This window comes from Xiphophorus hellerii, chromosome 22 (assembly GCF_003331165.1).
Source record: "Xiphophorus hellerii strain 12219 chromosome 22, Xiphophorus_hellerii-4.1, whole genome shotgun sequence".
Taxonomy (NCBI): domain Eukaryota; kingdom Metazoa; phylum Chordata; class Actinopteri; order Cyprinodontiformes; family Poeciliidae; genus Xiphophorus; species Xiphophorus hellerii.
Window position 1 is genome coordinate 16,078,278 of NC_045693.1, and position 20,072 is coordinate 16,098,349.

Genomic DNA, 20,072 nt, shown 5'->3' on the forward strand with positions numbered 1-20,072 from the left:
TGACATTTGTACAAAAGATTGTTTCAAGTTTTCTTTGCTTATGATTTGTGAACCCAAATTGCTTTAAGATGAAATTGCAGAGTGATTTTGTTAATCTCCATGTGTGCCTTCCTTGCAGCACTCATCGGTGGACGGCTTTGTTGAGCCTCCAGCTCCCCCAACAAAGTCTGCGAGTCGTCACAGCCTGCCACGATGTCGCAACTCTTTCACCTCCACAGACGAGCAGCCTCATATCGGCAACTACCGCCTCCTGAAGACCATAGGAAAGGGGAACTTTGCCAAAGTGAAGCTAGCAAGGCACATTCTGACTGGGAGAGAGGTGAGACAAATTTACATACTGCAGCTAAATGGTAATGCATCTCCACAATATTCAGTTTAAAAAAAAATTTTTTTTAAACCAGCCAAAATTTCCTTCCATGTCATCTAATTCTGCACTGGTTTGTGTTGCTTTGTCACATAAAACCCCGAACATTTATGCTGTTTGTGGTTGTAATGTATGAAAATGTTTAAGGGATGTGAATACTTTTGCAAGGCGTTGCATTGTTGTTTCTAATTTTTCCAAATCCATTTGAGCCTCAGATAGATTTTCAGACTTGCAATTCAAAAACATATGGGAAAAAACCCCCACCAAGTAGATCTTGTAAATTTAGATGCATGTTAAATAAAGATGAGGTACACATTTTTCTTTGCATTATTGATCTTGTTGCTCGACTTATTTTGTTGCACATCTCTTTTCCTTTCACACACAAAGGCAGGCTTGCACAGTGCTCACCTGCCGGGGTGATGGGGTGTGTTTGCAATTACACCTTCTATGTACCTCATAGGTGCTCTCATGTTGGCATCTTTGCCATTTGCATCCTTTAATATTCTCAGTTTCATGAAGTCTGAGGTTTTATCAGAGTATTAAAAACACGACTCGTCTCTCAGGTCTAATGGGTACAAGTTTGTTGGCCTCGTGGCTTTTAATGCTAATGCTAAACAAGCAGGTTGCGTATGTGACACCTGGTGCTGGAGGAGAAGGTCATGCTCCGGTTTGTGTGTGTGAAAGGCTTTGCTGGCTCATCAAAATGCAAAGACATGGACAAGAGGTGGAGGGAGAATAGATGGAAAGAACAGAATCCGCAAAAACTGATGCAATCTTATTAAAGCAATGGCCTACCAGATACATTTTAAGTTGAACTGCAACTTAAAATGTATCTAGACAAACAGTTGGATTATTAGAGGTTGTGAGCTTGTTTTAGATGTTTGGAACTGATTAAGATGTTAACTACACTCATTTACTGTTTGTCTTATCCAATTTGAGCTGCTATCAGCATGTGCATTATTGCAGTCTGAAAGCAATCGGATGCAACATTTAGATTCTTATATTTCAAATTTACGTCCCACCTGGACTCTGACTGCCTATGATGCCCACACTTATGTGTAGATTTTAGTGCCGGAGATTGTAGAGCTCACAGAGAGTAGTAGGACCATCTTGATGGAAGCAAAAAAAACAGAGTAGACTAAGGACAGTTTAGGTTGAGAACTGAGATAACATTTTAAAAAATCGAATGGTTGAAATTTGATAGGTATTTAGATTCGTTATTTTATTTATTTATGGGCTTATGCTTTTTTTTCCCCTGATCTACCACTTTTTTTAACATCTGGTCAGATTTTTGACAGTTTCCTTGGTATGAAGCATCCATGCACTAACATGATGCTGTGAGCTGACAGAAACAGCAGCTTCTCTCTCCTTCTGTGCCTCTAGAGATCTGGTGATCGAGATATTTCAGGTGACTCACTTGCATCATGTTTACAGATCTGCTCTGCAACCTGTCTCTGAGAGACAGATTCTCCAGAAAGGATGATGACATTAGCGCTGCTTGCTCTGACACCTTGTGCTTAACTTATTGCTCACTAAGCTACTGCTGATCAAAAGCCTGCTATGAATCCAGCAGCAGAGATTGGTTCCTCACTAGCGTCTGCTAAAATATTGATCTTTACTTAAAGAATTTTCAAGTATTGGCCTAACTTATTATACGACATATTTGTTAGCATGATGACGTTTACCAAACCAGGAAGCATAAAAGTAAACAAAATAAATAAAACTAAAATCTGCGGCAGAGGAAGTCTGGTTTGGCGCTGTGCAGTTGTGTGTAATTTTCCCAAAATATTTGTGAATCTACAGTAAGTGTTAAATTTTTTTGTAGTTTAACCTTAACCCCTTTCCTTATTCTGTTCTGAATTGTGAATGGACATCATGATGCACGTAGCTATCAATGTGGCTGCCGCACTGTGCAAATCTGCCACTAAACTTTTTATCTGTCAGGTGTTTCAGGAACAATTGAAGAAGGGGAAAAAAAACTGCCTTCAGAATAAAAGTCCACAGTTTTCAAATGCGTAACCCCTCTCTTTCTGGGGCCAGGTGCCATAGTTTGCTACTGTCTTTCAGCACTCTGTTTGAACGTTAAACTCGTTTCCATAATTAGACCCATTTAGCTATTTGTTTTTTTCTACAGGTGACTGAATATACTTGAAGACTTGTTTCCATTTTTTTTTTTGCCAGGACTTGCAGGGAGAAGATATTAACTTGCAGCTAAAAAATTAAACATTTGCTCCAACCACTAAACACTTCCTGTCCTGTCACATATAAATAGATAAGCACAAGATGCAAATTTGGTTACAAACAGTTAAAACGTATCAGTCTTCCATACTTCTGCATGATTATGCTGTTTATTTAACTGCTATCCATGTTCAGTTTATTGCAAACTAAACATATGGAAATGTCTGCAGACACAGTAAATATTTAGCTTTTCTTTTGAATTTTGAATTCTTGTGCAACCACAGCAAAAAATAATAGACATCTATATTGAGATGGGTTTATAAACTTTTTCTGTCTGTTTAACTTTATTTAAGGGCACTACTGTAGCATAGTTTTTAAAACACTTAATATTTAAATCTCTGCTGTTTAGAATCTCATATTTCTCACATACAGCACACAGAGCAACTTAAATGAGTGGAGATTTGCAAACAAGAATGCAGAGTTGCAGGAGTTCATGTCAATATGGAGGAGCTAAAATCAATATTATATTTGCAGGAGAAGCTTGCATTCATTATTCATAATCTGCTTTGATCTGCAGCTGAGAGTAAGAAACATTATGTGCATCTTGTGCATTTGATGTGTTGTAACGCTAATATTGATTTCAAATACTGCTGTCTCTTTTTAGTGGCAGGGATGCTGATCTTTTCATTGTGTAACTGTGTCCTAAATCATGTACCAGTGCTTGTGTAGCAAGAGCTCAGATGAAAATAGGCGCAGCAGAACATTTGAGGTGCCTTCAGCACTTAAGTGGTGACACGACAAAATTTTCCTCCTGTCTTCCGCTTGACTCTGCACGTGTTTTAGATGCGTGCACGATGACGGGGCCGGCGTTCGGTGCCCAGCATATGGCCGCTGAGTTACAAACGATCTGCATAATTAACAGAGATGCACACTGGCCTTCTGTCACTGTGGAGTTGAATTATTCACCCCCAGACCATTGGCGTGAGCAGACGGATGCAGCACGTTTAATGCAAACTTTGTGTCATCCATCCACGTCATTGTCAAATGAGATTAAAAGGATTATATCAGAACATTGTGTAACAATGAAAACGTCTCCTGCAAAGTGAAAAATGCCGGAATGAGAGGGAGAGGATAATTTTTAACATTCAACAGGCCAACATTTAAACTCTTAACACGGTTCGCAGGAAGTTGAAAGTCTCAGAGAATATCTCCCCACCTAAGATGAACTGCAAACAGACCCCACCTGTACACTTTGTTTCTTTACTCTGTGAGCCTTGGCTCTCTTTCTGCCTATGCAGGACTGTGTTTCGTTCACCTTCTCCACAACGGCGTCATTATGGGGTGTAGCTTCAGGCGTTTGAAGAAATTGAATCTCGGCACTGGTCTTGGGGAAACCCTGTTTGTGATGAATAACCTGCATTCTCTGTGCCATGACTCAGCATTTTACTTGCTGTTTTTTTCCCCCTTAATGTGCTGCTTGGGGTCTGAGGCACAATCTGCACCCACGAAGCATGCATATTAGGCTCTCAGAAGGCCCCAGTTAAAGTCATTAAAAGTTGTAATTATGGCTGTCATACTTTCTCCAGAAGCAGTTTGTCTTACAATTGAACTTACACAGGAACAAAGGAAGTCTGGAAGATGGTCTCACAATTAAACCAAGCTTTTAATTTCAAACAATGACCTGAAAAAGGAGAACCTCTATCCCCAGAAAACAACGTTAAACATGCAATAAAATAAATAAACCTGTGCTGTCGTTTCCTGTGTGGTATTTTTATTTGAAGATGAGAAATGTTTACTTCAATTTTAATTCATTATGTTTATTAATTGCCAGTTCACAAAATCAGCACATTTTACAAGATGAACAGGTCTGATTCATATCAGTTATATAGAATGCAATCCTCCAAATTCAAATTCATTAAAATTCATTCCTTTACAGTCGGATAGTCAGATTTGGGTCTAATTATATACAGCTACTATTTTTTACAGTAGAGCCCAATTAAGTCGACTGGTAAAAATTTATCTCAGGAATCCCAGCAGATCGCATCAATTCTTTGACTTTGATCCTGAGCAAGAACAGAGTGACACTTTCTCTTAACAGGAAGAACACATGCATCTGCACAGCATTATGAAGGGTTATAAATGAATTGTGTTAGTGTTCTTTTAAATGCAAACATGTGCCCTAGTAGGCTAAACAACTGGTTTAAACCAAGATTGCACATGATCCATAAAAAGGAACACCACTTTAATAAAAAAATAAACACTTTAACTGCTTACCTACTTGCTTCAAGCCATCAGTAAAGCATAATGTGTACGCTGTCTGATTTTATTGAGTTCTGAGTTGCATCAGTTCATCACTTTTGTGTACAGTCAGCTGTACACAAAGGTTGGAGGAAAAGGAGAAACATTAAAAATGATGATTAGAGCTGTTTGGAATTTTTTCAAGAAATGAAAAATAGAATAATAAATAATCCTCAATCTTTGCTTTTTTTGAAGTAGTGCTGTTCAGTTCAATTCAGCTGGAATCCTGCACATGTTGGAGCTTTCCCTGCCTGAACACCTGATTTAAGTGAATTGGTCGTTAGCAGTCTCCTGCAGAACTTGATAGCTTAGCAGGTAATTCACTAGTAGATCCCTGTGTGCTAAAGCATGGAAACCAGAGAAAACATGCAGAACTCTGGCCCCTGAGGACCAAACACGCAAGTTTTTTTAAAACATTGAAAAGGAACAAGTTATCAATCAGATATAAAAACATAAATGTAACAGTTTCAACTCTTGCCCTTTCCATGAGCTTTAGTATGTTAATTTTCAGATATCTTTTTATGAAGATGAGATTATTTTTTTATTTTTAACTGCAAAAATGTGGGAGGCCAATAAAGACCATCAACCTCTGTCGCCTCTAAGCACCCAACATTATCCAACAGATCAGTACTGCATTACCTTTACCCTGAGACATGGCTAAAATTGATTTTAGCCTAATTGTCTGTGGTTGGACCACAAAACAGCTGCTATTCATAACAATTTTGACACTTAGCTCTTTGTGGTAGGGGAAAAAAACACTTTAAGTAGTTGTTTTTTGTTCAGGGACAATAGGCTTGTATGCATTTCACAAGCACTTGAGTGTAATCGCATCAGATTGTTGAAAGTGCTCCGTCAATCTCTAATCAGCATATTGTGTGGGCTCGCCGGTGACTCTGCAGTATTGCTCAGCTCGTGGTTTTGTGAAAGCTGCTGAGCTCTGAGAAAGTGAGGAGAGCGTGTCTGTTTCACTGTGCACTTTGGGGTGATTATGGCGATGGAGAGATCAGCCTGCTGCCAGAAGTCAATCTCTGCACTGACCTGACTGCTGTACATGTATAGTTGACCTGACTGCTGTATATGTATGGCTTACCTATATTAGTCCAGTGTATGTATTCTGCTTTTTGTCTGTGCTGACAGAATATTCATACTATGTAGAACAGAATTTTCTTTTACACCAAAAAACAAACAAGTTTTAATCTTTTTAATTAGCTTCTCTTTTTTCCTTCTTTCTTTCTTCCTCTAGGTAGCGGTGAAAATTATAGACAAAACCCAGCTGAATCCGACCAGTCTACAGAAGGTGAGTTGGTGTTTTATCGCCACTTGGAAACACTAATGTCTTGGTTACAGAACTCACAGTCTTTTCCATTAGTCATTCCCAGACTCCTGCTGCTCTGTTTCTCTGCTCTTTGAACTCAGGATGCGCTCTTTTACATAATGTAATCAGATGTAGTCAGGAGAGACCACAAGGCACGTTTAAACCTCAGTCTCCCTGCTTTTTCGCTCTTGGCTCTGTTGATTTGTGGAGAAGAGGGGCTAAAAATACACCTGCTGGCCTGGTTGTCACTTGTCTGGCAGTCAGGACCAATTAGAACAAAGAGCTTGGACAAATTGCCAAGTCACAGTTGTGATCTTTCAGCTGATTACACATACATGGTTCCATATATCTATACATATAAAGTTGAATCTTACGGTAGATTAGATTTTGTGGAATGAAAGCAATTGCTGCTGCATTTTCCATGTACCATCACCTACTGTAAGTCTAAAAATAAACCAAGTGTGCAAGGATCTGAGGAATTCATCTCATGGCCGTGACTTTGTCCTAGCTGTGCTCACTCTGGCTGCTCTTTGTCTTTCTGTGCCTTTTTTCTGTAATAACAGGAAAAAAGCCTTATTGTACATCAAGTGGAGCCATAGAATTTATAGTGTCTGCTGCATTTACTGCACCACTGGTGAAAGTGTGTAAATTATTTTAAACAAATCACACTGGAAAACGGCAACCAAAAATCTAAATCATATAATTTGGGTACATTTGTAAAAATAATAATAAAAAATAATCCACATTTAGAAAAATAACTCAACAAACTTACCAGTTCCACAGTTATTGTACAGATATTTGCCTGTTTGATCTAAATGAGGAGTCAGAAACTTTTCCAATCCAAAGAAACATTAAATTTGCCTATGGCTGCATAAGTTAATGGGCCTTTGGAAAAATAAAAAATGGCAAGCATTTATAAGTCTAAAATTTTTAAAAGTTAAAGTACCGTACCAATTTTTTTTTGTTCTTCTAGGTTTTAGAACAAAAATAATTGCATCTTTACACAACAAGATGAATGTTTTACTGATTAGGACCTTCAATGTTTTTTAGAAAATACAGAGAAAAGCACTTAGTATGTGGTACAATGACAAAAACAGAATATTAAATAAGCTTTTTTTATTCCCTTGCACCATTAGTGCACCTCCTTTAATATATTTATATGGAAATATTTAATAAAATCTCACATAAAACTCCTTAAACTACAGGTGTACTTTTTTACATGTCAAAATACTGATCCATTTCATTGCAGTTTTTACTAGCCTGGAGGGTTCTTAAAATGCTTTACCAGTACCTTTTTAGATATTTGTCTGAACATCTGTGAGCAGTTATCATTGAAATTCAAACATTTGTTGGTGTTGCAACGAAAAGTTGGTTTTCAAGGTTAATGCAAACTCTTTAACTGATTTAGAGCTATTAACTACCAGTGGGAAAAAAAAGAAAAAATATTTAAGCATATTGATCTTTGGTTCATCTGCACTTCTCCAAAGAGAAGTGCAGGAAAGTAAACTTTCCAGAAAAAGCTGAAGTGGAGAACAGTGAGCCAGGAACAATTAGTGGTGTCTCCATGTGGCTAACTACTATTAGAAATGCAAGCTAATAATATGTTTCTTCTCCACTTTATTTACTCTCAAAAACTGTAACAAGTTCTGTATAGAAAGCTGCATATTGCTGTGTTTATGCAGAGTTTCATGAGAAACCAATTGCCAAAAGTACAAATTATCTGTTTTTACTGTGTTTATCACCAAGTTGTATCTGCCATATTGGATTTTGAGGTTTGGTCTGGGGAGAATACTCAAACTTTCCCACTAAAAGTTAAATGACTTTCCTTTTAATTCTTTTTATTATTCCAACATGAAAATGTGGAATTACCATCCTTGGAATCTATTGACTGCACTGTAGCCTTTAACCAATAGTAGATCCTCTTCATAGTTGGGTCACGCTGAGGCGATTCCCATAGTGAAACACCTCACTCTGTTATCAAAGATCCAGGGATTACGTTAAGTAACCCAACATTTTACTTCAAATTCACCTGAAGTGTTTGTTGCTGAAAAGCTGATTCTTGTTCTCATTCAGCTAAGTGCACTGTTCCAGTAAAGTGACACTGTTCCATGACATTTTGAATTCCCCATGTTTACACTTTCAATGGTTGGGCTGATGAGACTTTTTATTTTCTGTCAACATGACTGAACAACAACGTGGAATGTGTATAGTGTATAATGCTTAGTATGGAGACTTGGTCTTTGATGCATTTCTCTAATGGTGAGCTTTGGACATTTTTTTTTCTCTCCCGTACCATACTGGTGGTGGCAAAATAAACACAGGTCTTCACCCAGAACGTGGCTGAAAGAAGTGAGCATATTACTTACCTCATGTGGCGTTTATTCTTCAGGGAAACAAACAATCCTGAATTGCAGAACACTGGTTCCTAGAAACTTAAGTCTTCATTAGAAGAAATGAAGAAGACTTCATAAAATGTTTCAAGTAGGCTTATTCGGAAGAAATATATGTTCAAACATATTGAACATATGCTGTTACTGTGGTTTCCACTTATGTTTCCAAGGCCAGAAAGACTGAAAAACATGACTCCCTTAAAGCAGTTTAAATAAACATCAATTAATTTATTCAAAATCTCTTCTAATTCTTTGCATTTTTCTGAGAAAAGGAAGTCAGTCAGAGAGAAATTATAGTGATTATAATGAAGTGGCGTTTTTTTTTTTTTTTTTTTAGTCTGAGACATTTCCACCACTGTTATGTTCCTGGCAGTCTTCTTCACCATTAATAAACATCTATGATTGCGTTAGATCCTAATGAGATCCCACTGCTACTTCTTAGCCAATCAGTGCGATCCAAGCTGACAGAAAGAAATTTCATCGCCTGAGATCTTTTGTTGGATCCTTTGCTGTGTGGCTTCTAATCTGTGTGGTGGGAATCTCATTGAGATTCTGCTCATAAGGTGACTCAACCAGTTTGGGCCTCGTTGAGGTCGCGGATGATTTTGTTTTCTGCTGCCGGTGTTGTCCGCTGCCTGGTGATGATGCACGCAGTAGGTCATGTGTACCATGCGAGCGTGTGCACCAATCAGGAAGGCTGTGATCAATTATTCAGTGTGCCTTTCATATGTCAGCTGCAGCAGACTCAGGAGGGTCAATATGGAGAACTCTTATAGCTTTTTATGGAAGATGAGCTGGGATTGATTCCACAGCATGAGCACACACGTGAGTGTGTGTGCAGATATGCTTCTTTTGTTCGCTTGCTTCTCTCATATCAATTTGAGGTAGTTGTGTTTCTGCCTGGCATGTGCACATTGTTATCCATTATGATATCCTCCGCTCTGTGCTGTAGGTTTTTGTAATAGTATACAGATGTGCGATCTGCAATGCAGAAGCCTGTCTTTTAATGCAGCAGCCATCTCCTGGACTGAATCGATTGTCTCGCTGACCCTCCCTGTCCTGTGCTATGCTCGTGAAAGCTTTACAGCGGCTACAGTAAAGAGAGCCTTCAACTCCAACCCAGTTTTGCTTAGTTGCCTTTCTGATGTTGATGCATTTAAATGAAGCTTGTAAAAAACAATGCAGAAAACTGGCTGATCACTGGCCTCCTTTACTGGTTTGCAGGGCTTTCCAGTACTTTCCCAATTAATGCCTTGATTTACATTAGATAGACATTCTCTAAATTGAAAATAAAGCTCATCCATAAATACAGCTTTTCTTTAGCTGGTTTTTTGTGTCCATCGGTTATTTTTGGTTGTTTTGTTGGAGGCTGTATTCTAATTAAAAAGTCTAGACATAATTAATTTCAGTTCAGTCCCCAAAGCTGTTTGGGCTCGTTGTTCTCACACTATGACCTTTACAATAGTAGGGGAGTGACAAAAGAATTTCAAATTTAAGAGGGCATATTCAGCTCTTCCATCCAATATATCACTGACATATAGGTTTAGTTGAGTCATAGAAAAATGTCAATGATAAAAGGTGACTAAATTGTTTATAGGGATGGGAGTAAGAAACATTTATTTTTCTGATGCTTCTAATGCAGATGTGGACGATTCGGACTTGATTAACAAATCTCAAATTGATTATCTTAACGTTCCTTTATATTTAGTTTATGGTGAGTATCAAATGCAAAGATATGTGTTATGTGACATGTAACATCACATATCCTGTGATATGTGATGTGCAAAGATCTGTGAGAAAATGCAATCCATTTTCTCACAAATTTCCCACATTTTGCTTATGACGAGATCCATTCCTACAGGATGTGAGAAAATGAAAAATAAAATGTAAACCTTCTGAAACATAATCAAAACAGTTCACCAAGTTCCTAAAGATTCCTGAAGCTTTCTGCTACAAACATTATAAGTAAAATTTCTGAAATGTTCTTTACTTTTCAGATTTGAAAGTTCTTTTCATTGAGTTATTTTACTTCAGAACAATTTGCTCATTACATCTAACTCAAATTAAGGCAGCAAATTAATGTAAGACAATCAGAATCTGCCTCTATCTCAGGGTGTTATTTCCTCATTTGACTGGTTAGCTGTTTGTATTCGTTCGGACAAAGGCTCCCTGTCCCCTAGTCTGGGCTGAACTCATGATGAAGGATATGAGAGATGAAAACATGTCAATCTATCATTAACATAAACTACAGACACTAAAAGACTAATTAGTGAGGAAAGTAGACCAGCAGAGAAAAAACATCTTTTATATGTCAGCCCGTACCTTGAATCTTCCAATTGACTTCAGGTTCATCTGAGCCAAATCATAGCTCTCATTATTTTCTTGGCAGTGTCTCAGTGTTGGCCATAACGCAGAGCACCTGACACCTTTGGAAACTCCAGAGGGGTGTCAGTTATGACATATGGTGTCAATGTAACAGGCTGCTGGTAGCTGTATGTTTTTCTTTCTTTTCTCAGTTGTTATTGTACTCGATATGAACCTTTCTTATATATATCCTATATTGTCCTTATAGCTTTTAAAAGACTGGTTGAGTCTGAGAGAGTTTTTACACGAATTATTAAGGAAACCTCTTTTTCTTTTTTGTTCTTTTTTTTTAGATCGTTCCTAATTTTGTTGATGATTATTCATCTGGTTTTTTAAAGCTCTGACTGGATGATGGTGGTTCTTTAGCACTAAACTTCATCCATCCATCCATTTTCTGTACACCCTTGTCCCTAGTGGGATCAGGAGCGGTGCTGGTGCCTATCTCCAGCGAAGGTTTCGGGCGAGAGGCGGGGTACACCCTGGACAGGTCGCCAGTCTGTCGCAGGGCAACACAGAGACAAACAACCGTGCACACACACACTCACACCTGGGGAAAATTTAGAGAGACCAATTAACCTGACAGTCATGTTTTTGGACTGTGGGAGGAAGCCGGAGTACCCGGAGAGAACCCACGCATGCACAGGGAGAACAAGCAAACTCCATGCAGAAAGACCCCGGGCCGGGAATCAAACCCAGGAACTTCTTGCTGCAAGGCACCAGTGTTAATTTATAGACTTCCTAACATGAGTGTTTGTCATCATATATTAATATATGTTGGGAACAGAGGGATGTGTGTATGTGTGTGTGTGGGCATTAATTTTTTGAATTAATGGTTGCTAAATTTGACTTCCAAAGAGCTGATTTTGTTTTCTAGATGAGGTCAAAGGTCAAGAACAACTTATTTACAGTAAACACCTTCTATGTCCTAAAGCCATATGATTGATGTAAACAATGTCAATAGTTCAATAACACCATTATAAAGCGCCTAAAAATCAACTTTGTTAAATATTTTTGTAAGAAACAAGACCAGAGAAATTAGTAAATTTCTCTGCTACCTTCATGCTATCGTTTGATAGCATGAAGGTAGCTGCACAATAGGCACACAATGCCCTAAAATTGACCAATTAATACAAGAATTGTACACTTAAGCTAATAATTTTTTATTATTTTTTAAATAATGTTTACATCTCTTAATCTGACTTGGAAGTTAATGAGACATTTTGTATTCATGGTTAAATCTGGTGCGCTGCTTTTCCTTTTCTTGTTGTATGGTCTTTGTGGGAGTGCTGTATCTGATTTGGCAGCATGACTTTTCCACTCACCGCTCGTGGTTGCTCTTTCATGTTAGCCTGTCAAAATGCCACTGATCTTTCGTTTGTGGTCCCAAAGGAGCCGGGCTGTGGGCTCACCATCTGGCACAGCAAGCGGGTCCTATATGGGCTCATTTATACACGCAGATAAAGCTGCATGACACATTGGACTGGCAGATCCTCGTTGAGAGCAAGTCACGGTTTAAGCAACATTTCACACACTTGCTCACATTCCTGCCCCTGTGTGCTACCATTCATTTGCTAATCTAGATGGATGAGCATCATTGTTCTAAACTGACAAGTAATTTTGTATCTGTTCTGTGTCACAGCACAGAATAAAATCTATTATTAAAAATTATTGCGTTTTATCTCTTTTTTTAATCTCCTGGTGTTTTCACCTCTATTTTTCTGTTTTAATGACCGCTTTAAAGAAGTGAATCATGAGTTAAAAATAAACCTCGGTTCTGATCCTTCATGGCTCGTTGGCCCTGGTCTGAGTTTATAGTGGTCAGGACAGGAAATGAGATCAGCTGAGCTTTCTAAAGCTCCTCCTTACAGCCACCGCAGGAAACGCATCACATGTCATCTGTGATCCGGGCTGTTGACGTTGTCAAGGTTTTAAGGCGTTTTGCCCCTAAAATAGGCCCTTTGGTTAATCTCCTCTTCCACTAAGCAAATGCCGTACTCATCCCACCAGCCACCGCACTCTCATCTGATCTGTAAATAAACCTAAAGCAATAGAAAGTCCAGTATCAGTGCTAAGTGCTACTGATCTACTTTACAATGTCTGAGTTTGGGAGGTTGCGTTTTTTTTCTGCCTGCTGCAAAAAGCCCACTGTGGGGTCAACCTCTCATAATGGCTGTTGTTTACGTCTGTCCTCCTCCTGCCACTCTGCATTAGCCAATGAAATGCTGCCCAGCTCATTGGCTAGGGGAGCTTTGGTCTTGACCAGATGAGTGGAATGTGATTAGGCAGACAGAACTGTTGTCTGAATCATAGTACAAAATCAAATGTCGGAGCTGCTAAGATATGCAGCCAACCACATGTCTGATGACATTTAGAATGCTGCCTGACTTCAATAAGTCTAATCTATTTAAACACGTTACACTGAGAGAGCGTTTTCTTTCCAATATTGTTGGAGGTTAATAAAGGCATTGCTGGAGCAGATGAAAACAAAGTAATTAGTTTTTTATTCTGGTTTTATTTTTAGTTCCTCAGGAGTCGAGGACAGGTTAAGACATTCATGTCAATGTCGGACAGAAAAGATTGTTTTCTTCTGGCTGATGCAGTTTTCCAATTTTACTTTAAGTCCGACCTCTGGGTTTTGACCAATTACTACTTTTTTTGTTCTAAAGGCTCAAATATCACCTGCTTCTGTCAAACCTCTTCTCTCTACTTCACTAATAATAGTGTTCAAAACCTTTTAGCTCAACAAAAAAGAGCAATATATGCTAAATACAACCCCAAAACTGACAAAAAATACGCAGTTGAAAATTTCTTAAGTCATCTGTAACTAAAAGAAAATCCTTCTTTGTGATCTGCCATTCCTATTCTGAAGTCTCATTCAGAAATGCTCCTGTGCTTCCCTCATTTATTTGAAGAACACAGTGTGCTAGCTGCCATTCCTCAGAAAATGTCCAGCTATGGAGACATAAGAAATGCTTCACAGTAAAAGTCACAATGAATGTTGTAATTAGCTTCACCTTTCTGAGTTTGGGAGGGGAGTTTTGACATATTTTGCACAATGATCTTGTTGGAAAAAAGTATAAAACAGTTGTAAACTTTAGAAATTATTCCTCGAGCTTTAAAAACGTTCAGATAAGTTTCCATATGGAAATATCAGTATCTTGCCTGCTGATCAACGATCACAGCTTGACTTGTGCATGTCTGTCAGATATGCTTTTTATTTTTCTGCCTGTTTGTCTCACTGCAACTGCAAACGGGATTTATTTACTGCTGTGATGTTTTTTAAGTACCATTAGCACACATTCAAACAGAAACCCGTTGGATGGAGGAGGGTTTGCAGGCTCCTCGTTCTATCAATAATCTCCACGTTGAACGAGCAGCTGTGCAGCTGCCATGACTGAAATAGTGCAGCCTGTTCCTGTAAGTGTCCCCTGTCAGATATCCTCTGTTCTGCTCCTCCTGCATGCGGACTCTGCTGTAATTAAGGCTAGTTTGGGTGCCTCTGGGTGGCTGGAAGTAGGTCACTGGCACAGACTGCACAGATTCAGGCACATTGAACATGGTGCGTCCTCTTAGAATATGCACTTTTTTTTTCAAATTATTTTATTTTCATTTATTAGCGTAATTGATTACTTTAATGCCTTCTTATTTCTGGGATAATGTAGCCCCTCTGCAGTTACTCACTCACCACCATGCACACCTTCAGAACGCCTTTATTCCACACTGCAACTCCCCACTGTGTCTGTAGATATTATTGATAATGATAGCAGACCGGATCAAAGATCTCAAACTCATTATCTCCTGTCGGCCTTCATGGTGGCTACATCCATATCGAATGTGTATTGACGGGATCCTTGTTTGTTGTTGTTTTTCCACAGCCCCGCTCAGATTTGTTCTAATTTTTGTTTCCAAGTGGCTGCACACGTGCTTCCCATGTGAGGAGCTTTAGGGCAGTGACGCAAACAACATGCAGGGGGAGGGAGAGGACAAGACAGTGGAGATGAGAGCTCAAGATCCAATACGGACTTTTAAGTCCGCTATCCATAATAATAGAGATTCCTCTCCTGAGTGATGCTTGGCATGTCAAAGGACATGCAGTGACTTACATATGTTTGTCTCATCATGAGAGACATCTTCTGGGTTTTATGTCTGTGTGTTTCCACTCTAACTCACTTTGTTACCAACAGGGAACCTCTCAGGTCAGAGCAGCAGCTGCTGAATATCGAGCAGGCTTTGCCACATACTGTAGGAGATGTTTGTTATTTAGAGCCACAGCGGGTCCTCTTAAAGAATTATGAGCAGATAGCAAAACTGTATTATCTTTATAAACACTTTTTATGCTTTCAATACAAAACATAGATATTGTTTGATTAATATGCAATACACTTAATGATTAAATAGTATTTATAATAATCGTTTAACCCTTTATAATGAAACTTTTGTAAAATTACTAGGTTTGTTAATTAGTTGGGGCCTTGAAAATATTTGTTTTACATAAATGTTTAATTTCTGCTGCGTTGAATAAAAACTGATGCATGAAGCTAGAAATACAACAATTAGGGTTTTTCTGGAAGATGACTATGAGGTCTGGCCTGCAGATTATAGTGATGTTCGGCTTGATCAGCTCTAACTGGTAGTGTACCAGCCAGTCAGAAATTCAACAGTCTGATCTTGTTCTGATCACCATATGACAGCACTAATGAGTCATACTAACAGCACTCTTTGGTGTGGAAGTTATTACCAGAGGAAAAGTTGGTCAGTTGGTCATTCCAGCATAAGTAAGGGGCCTAATAAATAAAGTTGGAGGAAGCACAAAACACGTCAAGGCCTTGCATGGGTACAAAAGCATAAGAGAGACCAACACTTAAATAAGATAACAGAAAGGCTGAATGTGTTCCAGCATGAAAAAGTTTACAGTTTTATTCATTTGAGCTTTTTAATCTCCATTGTGGAACATGCCAAATTGGGAATTTGTATTGTTGGCAATCTTTTGGAAATCTAAGTTAATACATGATACTAAAGGTGGTTTAACATGTAATCATTTGGTATGTGATCATTTAGTCTTTGCTGTGAACTTTATAAAGCAGTTTTACAATGACTGCTCTCTCAAAGTCTAATATTTGTAGCTTATGTGTATAAGAAATGTGTTCTATAATGTACTTTTTGCTTTGAGCTTAGTAAATGTCTGTTAGAAATTAAGGAAATATTATTTGCTTTATGAATGATCTATGAATAATTGTACTAAAAACTCCTATTTCTGTGAAGGAACCCACACAACTAATGCTTCCTTGTATTCTCAGTTGCTATGTTTACATATCCAAAATTCCTTTATCGGATTGAAGTGTATTTTGATGACGTAATCAAAATGCATTGTTTATACGGGTACAAAGTTAATCTGGCCATGATGTGGGTTTACATGCACCAGGCTTTATTCAGAATGACAGTTGTAAAATTTTGCTGAAAAACACAAAAGAAAAAGAAGCTGTATTTCCATCTGTGCTGAACATGACAAACAAATGCAGTAACGAGTTCGTTCTGTGTCTTCTGAGAGCCCAGAATGGACCAGTGCCAGGTTCTAATAACAGATGTTACTGCACTCATTAATACAGGCTAAGCAGTATGTTGTTGGTCTTCCTTCTTTGCAGGATGAGAGAACATGAGAAAATAAGCATCTATCAAAGTTCAGTGCTGCCTCAAAATATGGGATTGTTGATTAGTAATGACTTTGCCAGAATGACATGATCAAAACAAGTGTCTACACTCACGCAGTTCAGTTTATCAGTTGCCATAAACCTTCCCTCTTGTTAGGATTGCAATTTTATTCCAATCAAGATGAATCCCATCAGAATATTCTGATTGAGGCGTTCACATAAAATATTTTTATTTCAATTACTCATGTACAGTATATCTAAGCGTGCCTTTTTTTAAATACATTTATCAGTTTAAAAAACACAAAATCAGAACTCAAATGCATGGTCAGTGCACCCCCAATCTCTAAACTTTAAGTTCTGACTTTAAGTTCTTGCTGTTTATTGGTTTATTTATGCTGTACCAGTTTGTCTACTCACCTGGTTTTTCAGTGCTTTACATAATAATCAAAGGCAAAACTGGCAGATTTTGATTACTAGCTGACTAATTTGTGCATCACTACTTTATAAATATCTTATGATTGACTCAAAAAATCATTCATCATATTTTTCTCAAAAAACAATGCTTTGGATTCTATAAATCCCCTACTTATAAGCTTGTTATCCTCTGGGTTTTCAGCTTTTTGGTAAGAAATGGTGAAGTCTGTCGGCTCTGAACTGTTTGAGAAACTGAGTCAAAATCGAGCCAACTTCTGAAGAATAGCTTTTTCTTGTTGTTCATGCTGATAGCTTATGTGTGAAAATAACATCTTGCTTAACTACACTTGTTTTATGCAAGTATTTGTCCTGGCAATGCCAAGTTCAAGTAGAAAAGGCTGTTTTACAAAAGTGGCAGTTGAAAAACAGCATGAAGAAGACTAAACAACTGTTTTGAGATTGATATTTGAAACATTTCTGTCCACTACAAGAAACACTGGTATAAAATATACTAAGAATAAAGCACAACATAAATCCTTCAAAGATCCTATATGGTAGAAACAGGTGATTTGTGGTATTTAAAGGGATTAAGCTGCAATGTAGAATGCTAATAAAAATATATAAACAATATCAGTTCAGGATTAAATAAATCCTAGCCCCCATATCTACTGAAAGGATGTTTTTTGTAATGATGAAGAATATGTAGTCTTGTGTCATAGTTTATGTTAGCTCTGTGACATTGAAGAATACTCCACAACAGACTTTGAACAAAAACAGCCAATACTTGGTTGTTGGGCTATCAGAACAATATATGAACCTTTAATCTCTCTGCTGCAGCTTCTTGTGCAATATTTTGGATCCATGAGGTTGAAGGTGTCACAAAGAAGCAAGTAGAGGCAGAGAACAGGAGAAAGATTTAGTGCGACAGAGGTTTTTTTTGTTTTGTAATAAGTGAGACTGTAGCTGGAAGTTCTGCAGAGCTGGGCCTGCTCACACTGATATAATAGCTCTTTTTGATGACCTAGAAACACACACTACCTTGGACATTACATAATACCCAAATTACCATTAAGAACGTTACTAGCATTCATTGCTTTTCACAAATATAACTCAACCTCATACAAGCCAGAGATTAATAGCTTCACAGAGCAAAGATTAATGTGATTTCCTCCATATATTATAAAAAAAAAACTCAGTCAGATGGGATTTTTTAAAAAATTTTTGGCCAAGTCAGCAAAGACCAAAATCTTTGTTGTCTCAGGTGGCCGAACTCCTCTTTAGGTTCAAATCCCTATCTAGTCGCTACTGAAATCCGACACTTGAGCAAACGTCGAGTTGGAAATAACAGAATGTAAATGATTCAACAGCACCTCTGCTTGGCTGCAGGAGCTCAGCTGACATAAAACAGTCACACAAAGAGATGCAGTTTTTCCAACAGAAGATCCAACTGATTATTTACTCGTCTGAAAGCACGGGCTGCTCTGAGAAAATACAAGAAAAGCCGCGTGTGTGATTTAACAGAGACTGAATATAACCGCTCTGGAATCTCAAACTCAAAGCCTGTAAAGTTTTACAGCTGTTACGGAGCGGCATGTCTGCGGTGCTGCTCCGCAGATGCTGGCAGTGTGTGAGTGGCTGCAGTCCTGGCCACATGGTCGCCTTATTCCCCTGCAGCCTGTCAGTGGAGTTGTAATTCTGCACCTTGTCTGTATTGGGCAGGGTTTAATACATCATGGCATCAGTCATATTGCTTTTCACAGCATAGTAGAGCTATGATCCTCATGTCCTCTGCCAGTGTGACCACATTTAAGACACTTTAAAATTTTTCAAAACAACTTGTAGTTCCATTAATATGCAGCAGGTTTTATTGCCAATGAAGACATCTGATGTTGTTCTGGATGGACTAATGTTGTTCCTCTGTGTCTCCACAGCTTTTCAGGGAAGTCAGAATAATGAAGCTACTGAATCATCCTAATATAGGTGAGTGAACATGCTGATGAATCAGTCTGATGAATCTGTTAACCGGCAGACGCAAGACTGTTGAACTAGCTTAACCTCTGCAACTCACTGAAGAAATAAATGAACTAATTAGATCTAACCCATTTGTGATTTTAATTCCCAGATTGTTATTATGCGTTCACTCTCTAATCAGGGTTTGTTCAGGATCTTAGTCTTTAGTCTGAATATAATCATGTGAATTTTTGGACCTTAAATACGTCCAGATTTCCTGTAGTAAAATCTGGACGTATTTTTGTCTTTAATTTGAGCAATCTTTCTGAAATTGCGTCTTTATTAAATTATTTTCTTAAATTAATCAGATGCTTTAACAATTTCTTTGAGAAATGCATTTGCAACGTTGTTTTGTTGAAATTGAGCCTTTACTTTAACTACTGGACATTTATTCTTCCCTTCAAGAATTAATTTTGCTGCTTAATATTACTTTTTATTGTTTTGTTAAGATTGAGAACATTGTGTTCTTGTTATTATTATTAACAGTTATAGTTTTTGTAATTTATGCAAGTGCCTTAAACTTAAATCTTTTCAAAGATTAAAAGGTCCTGTAGTCATAAATTTAACTAAAACTTGCCAAAACCTCAAATACCTTGAAATACAAAAAAAAAAGCTACATGCTACCTGTTCAACGTCTTTTTGTAATACAGATCTGTTTTGTCTCTTAAAATGACAGGTTCCCTTTGTAAAGTCCTACTATGAACTTCATTTAACTCCTTATTTTTTACTTAATGCTTTCCTTTTTTCTGCAGTAAAATTGTTTGAGGTGATTGAAACAGAAAAGACACTTTATTTGGTGATGGAGTATGCCAGTGGAGGTGAGTTAGGCCTCAATTCATGTTCATTAACTATATTATTTATTTACTTTACATGCATGATTTTAAGTCCCTGAAAGTCTAGGAGGTTCTTACAAATGTATACCACTTGTGTTTGTTCTTGTTACAGGAGAGGTATTTGACTACCTGGTGGCTCATGGCAGGATGAAGGAGAAGGAGGCCAGGGCCAAGTTTAGGCAGGTGAGTCACCAGTGTTGCAGCACTTCAGGCCTCATTACTTTATTGTTTTCTGGAGAAAGACTGCATAGACCAAAA

General features: G+C 38.0%; 1 protein-coding gene across 5 annotated transcripts in view; it reads left to right on the plus strand.

Annotated features, from left to right (window-relative positions):
* mark1 (MAP/microtubule affinity-regulating kinase 1) overlaps nucleotides 1–20,072 on the plus strand; it is a 36,619-nt gene that overhangs the window by 5,185 nt on the left and 11,362 nt on the right. For all 5 annotated transcript variants that reach the window (XM_032552907.1, XM_032552906.1, XM_032552909.1 and 2 more), the window contains exons 2-6: nucleotides 119–319; nucleotides 6,084–6,137; nucleotides 18,903–18,951; nucleotides 19,734–19,799; nucleotides 19,927–19,997. In XM_032552907.1, the coding sequence (XP_032408798.1) occupies nucleotides 119–319; nucleotides 6,084–6,137; nucleotides 18,903–18,951; nucleotides 19,734–19,799; nucleotides 19,927–19,997 (441 nt within the window). The remainder of the gene's footprint in view (nucleotides 1–118; nucleotides 320–6,083; nucleotides 6,138–18,902; nucleotides 18,952–19,733; nucleotides 19,800–19,926; nucleotides 19,998–20,072) is intronic.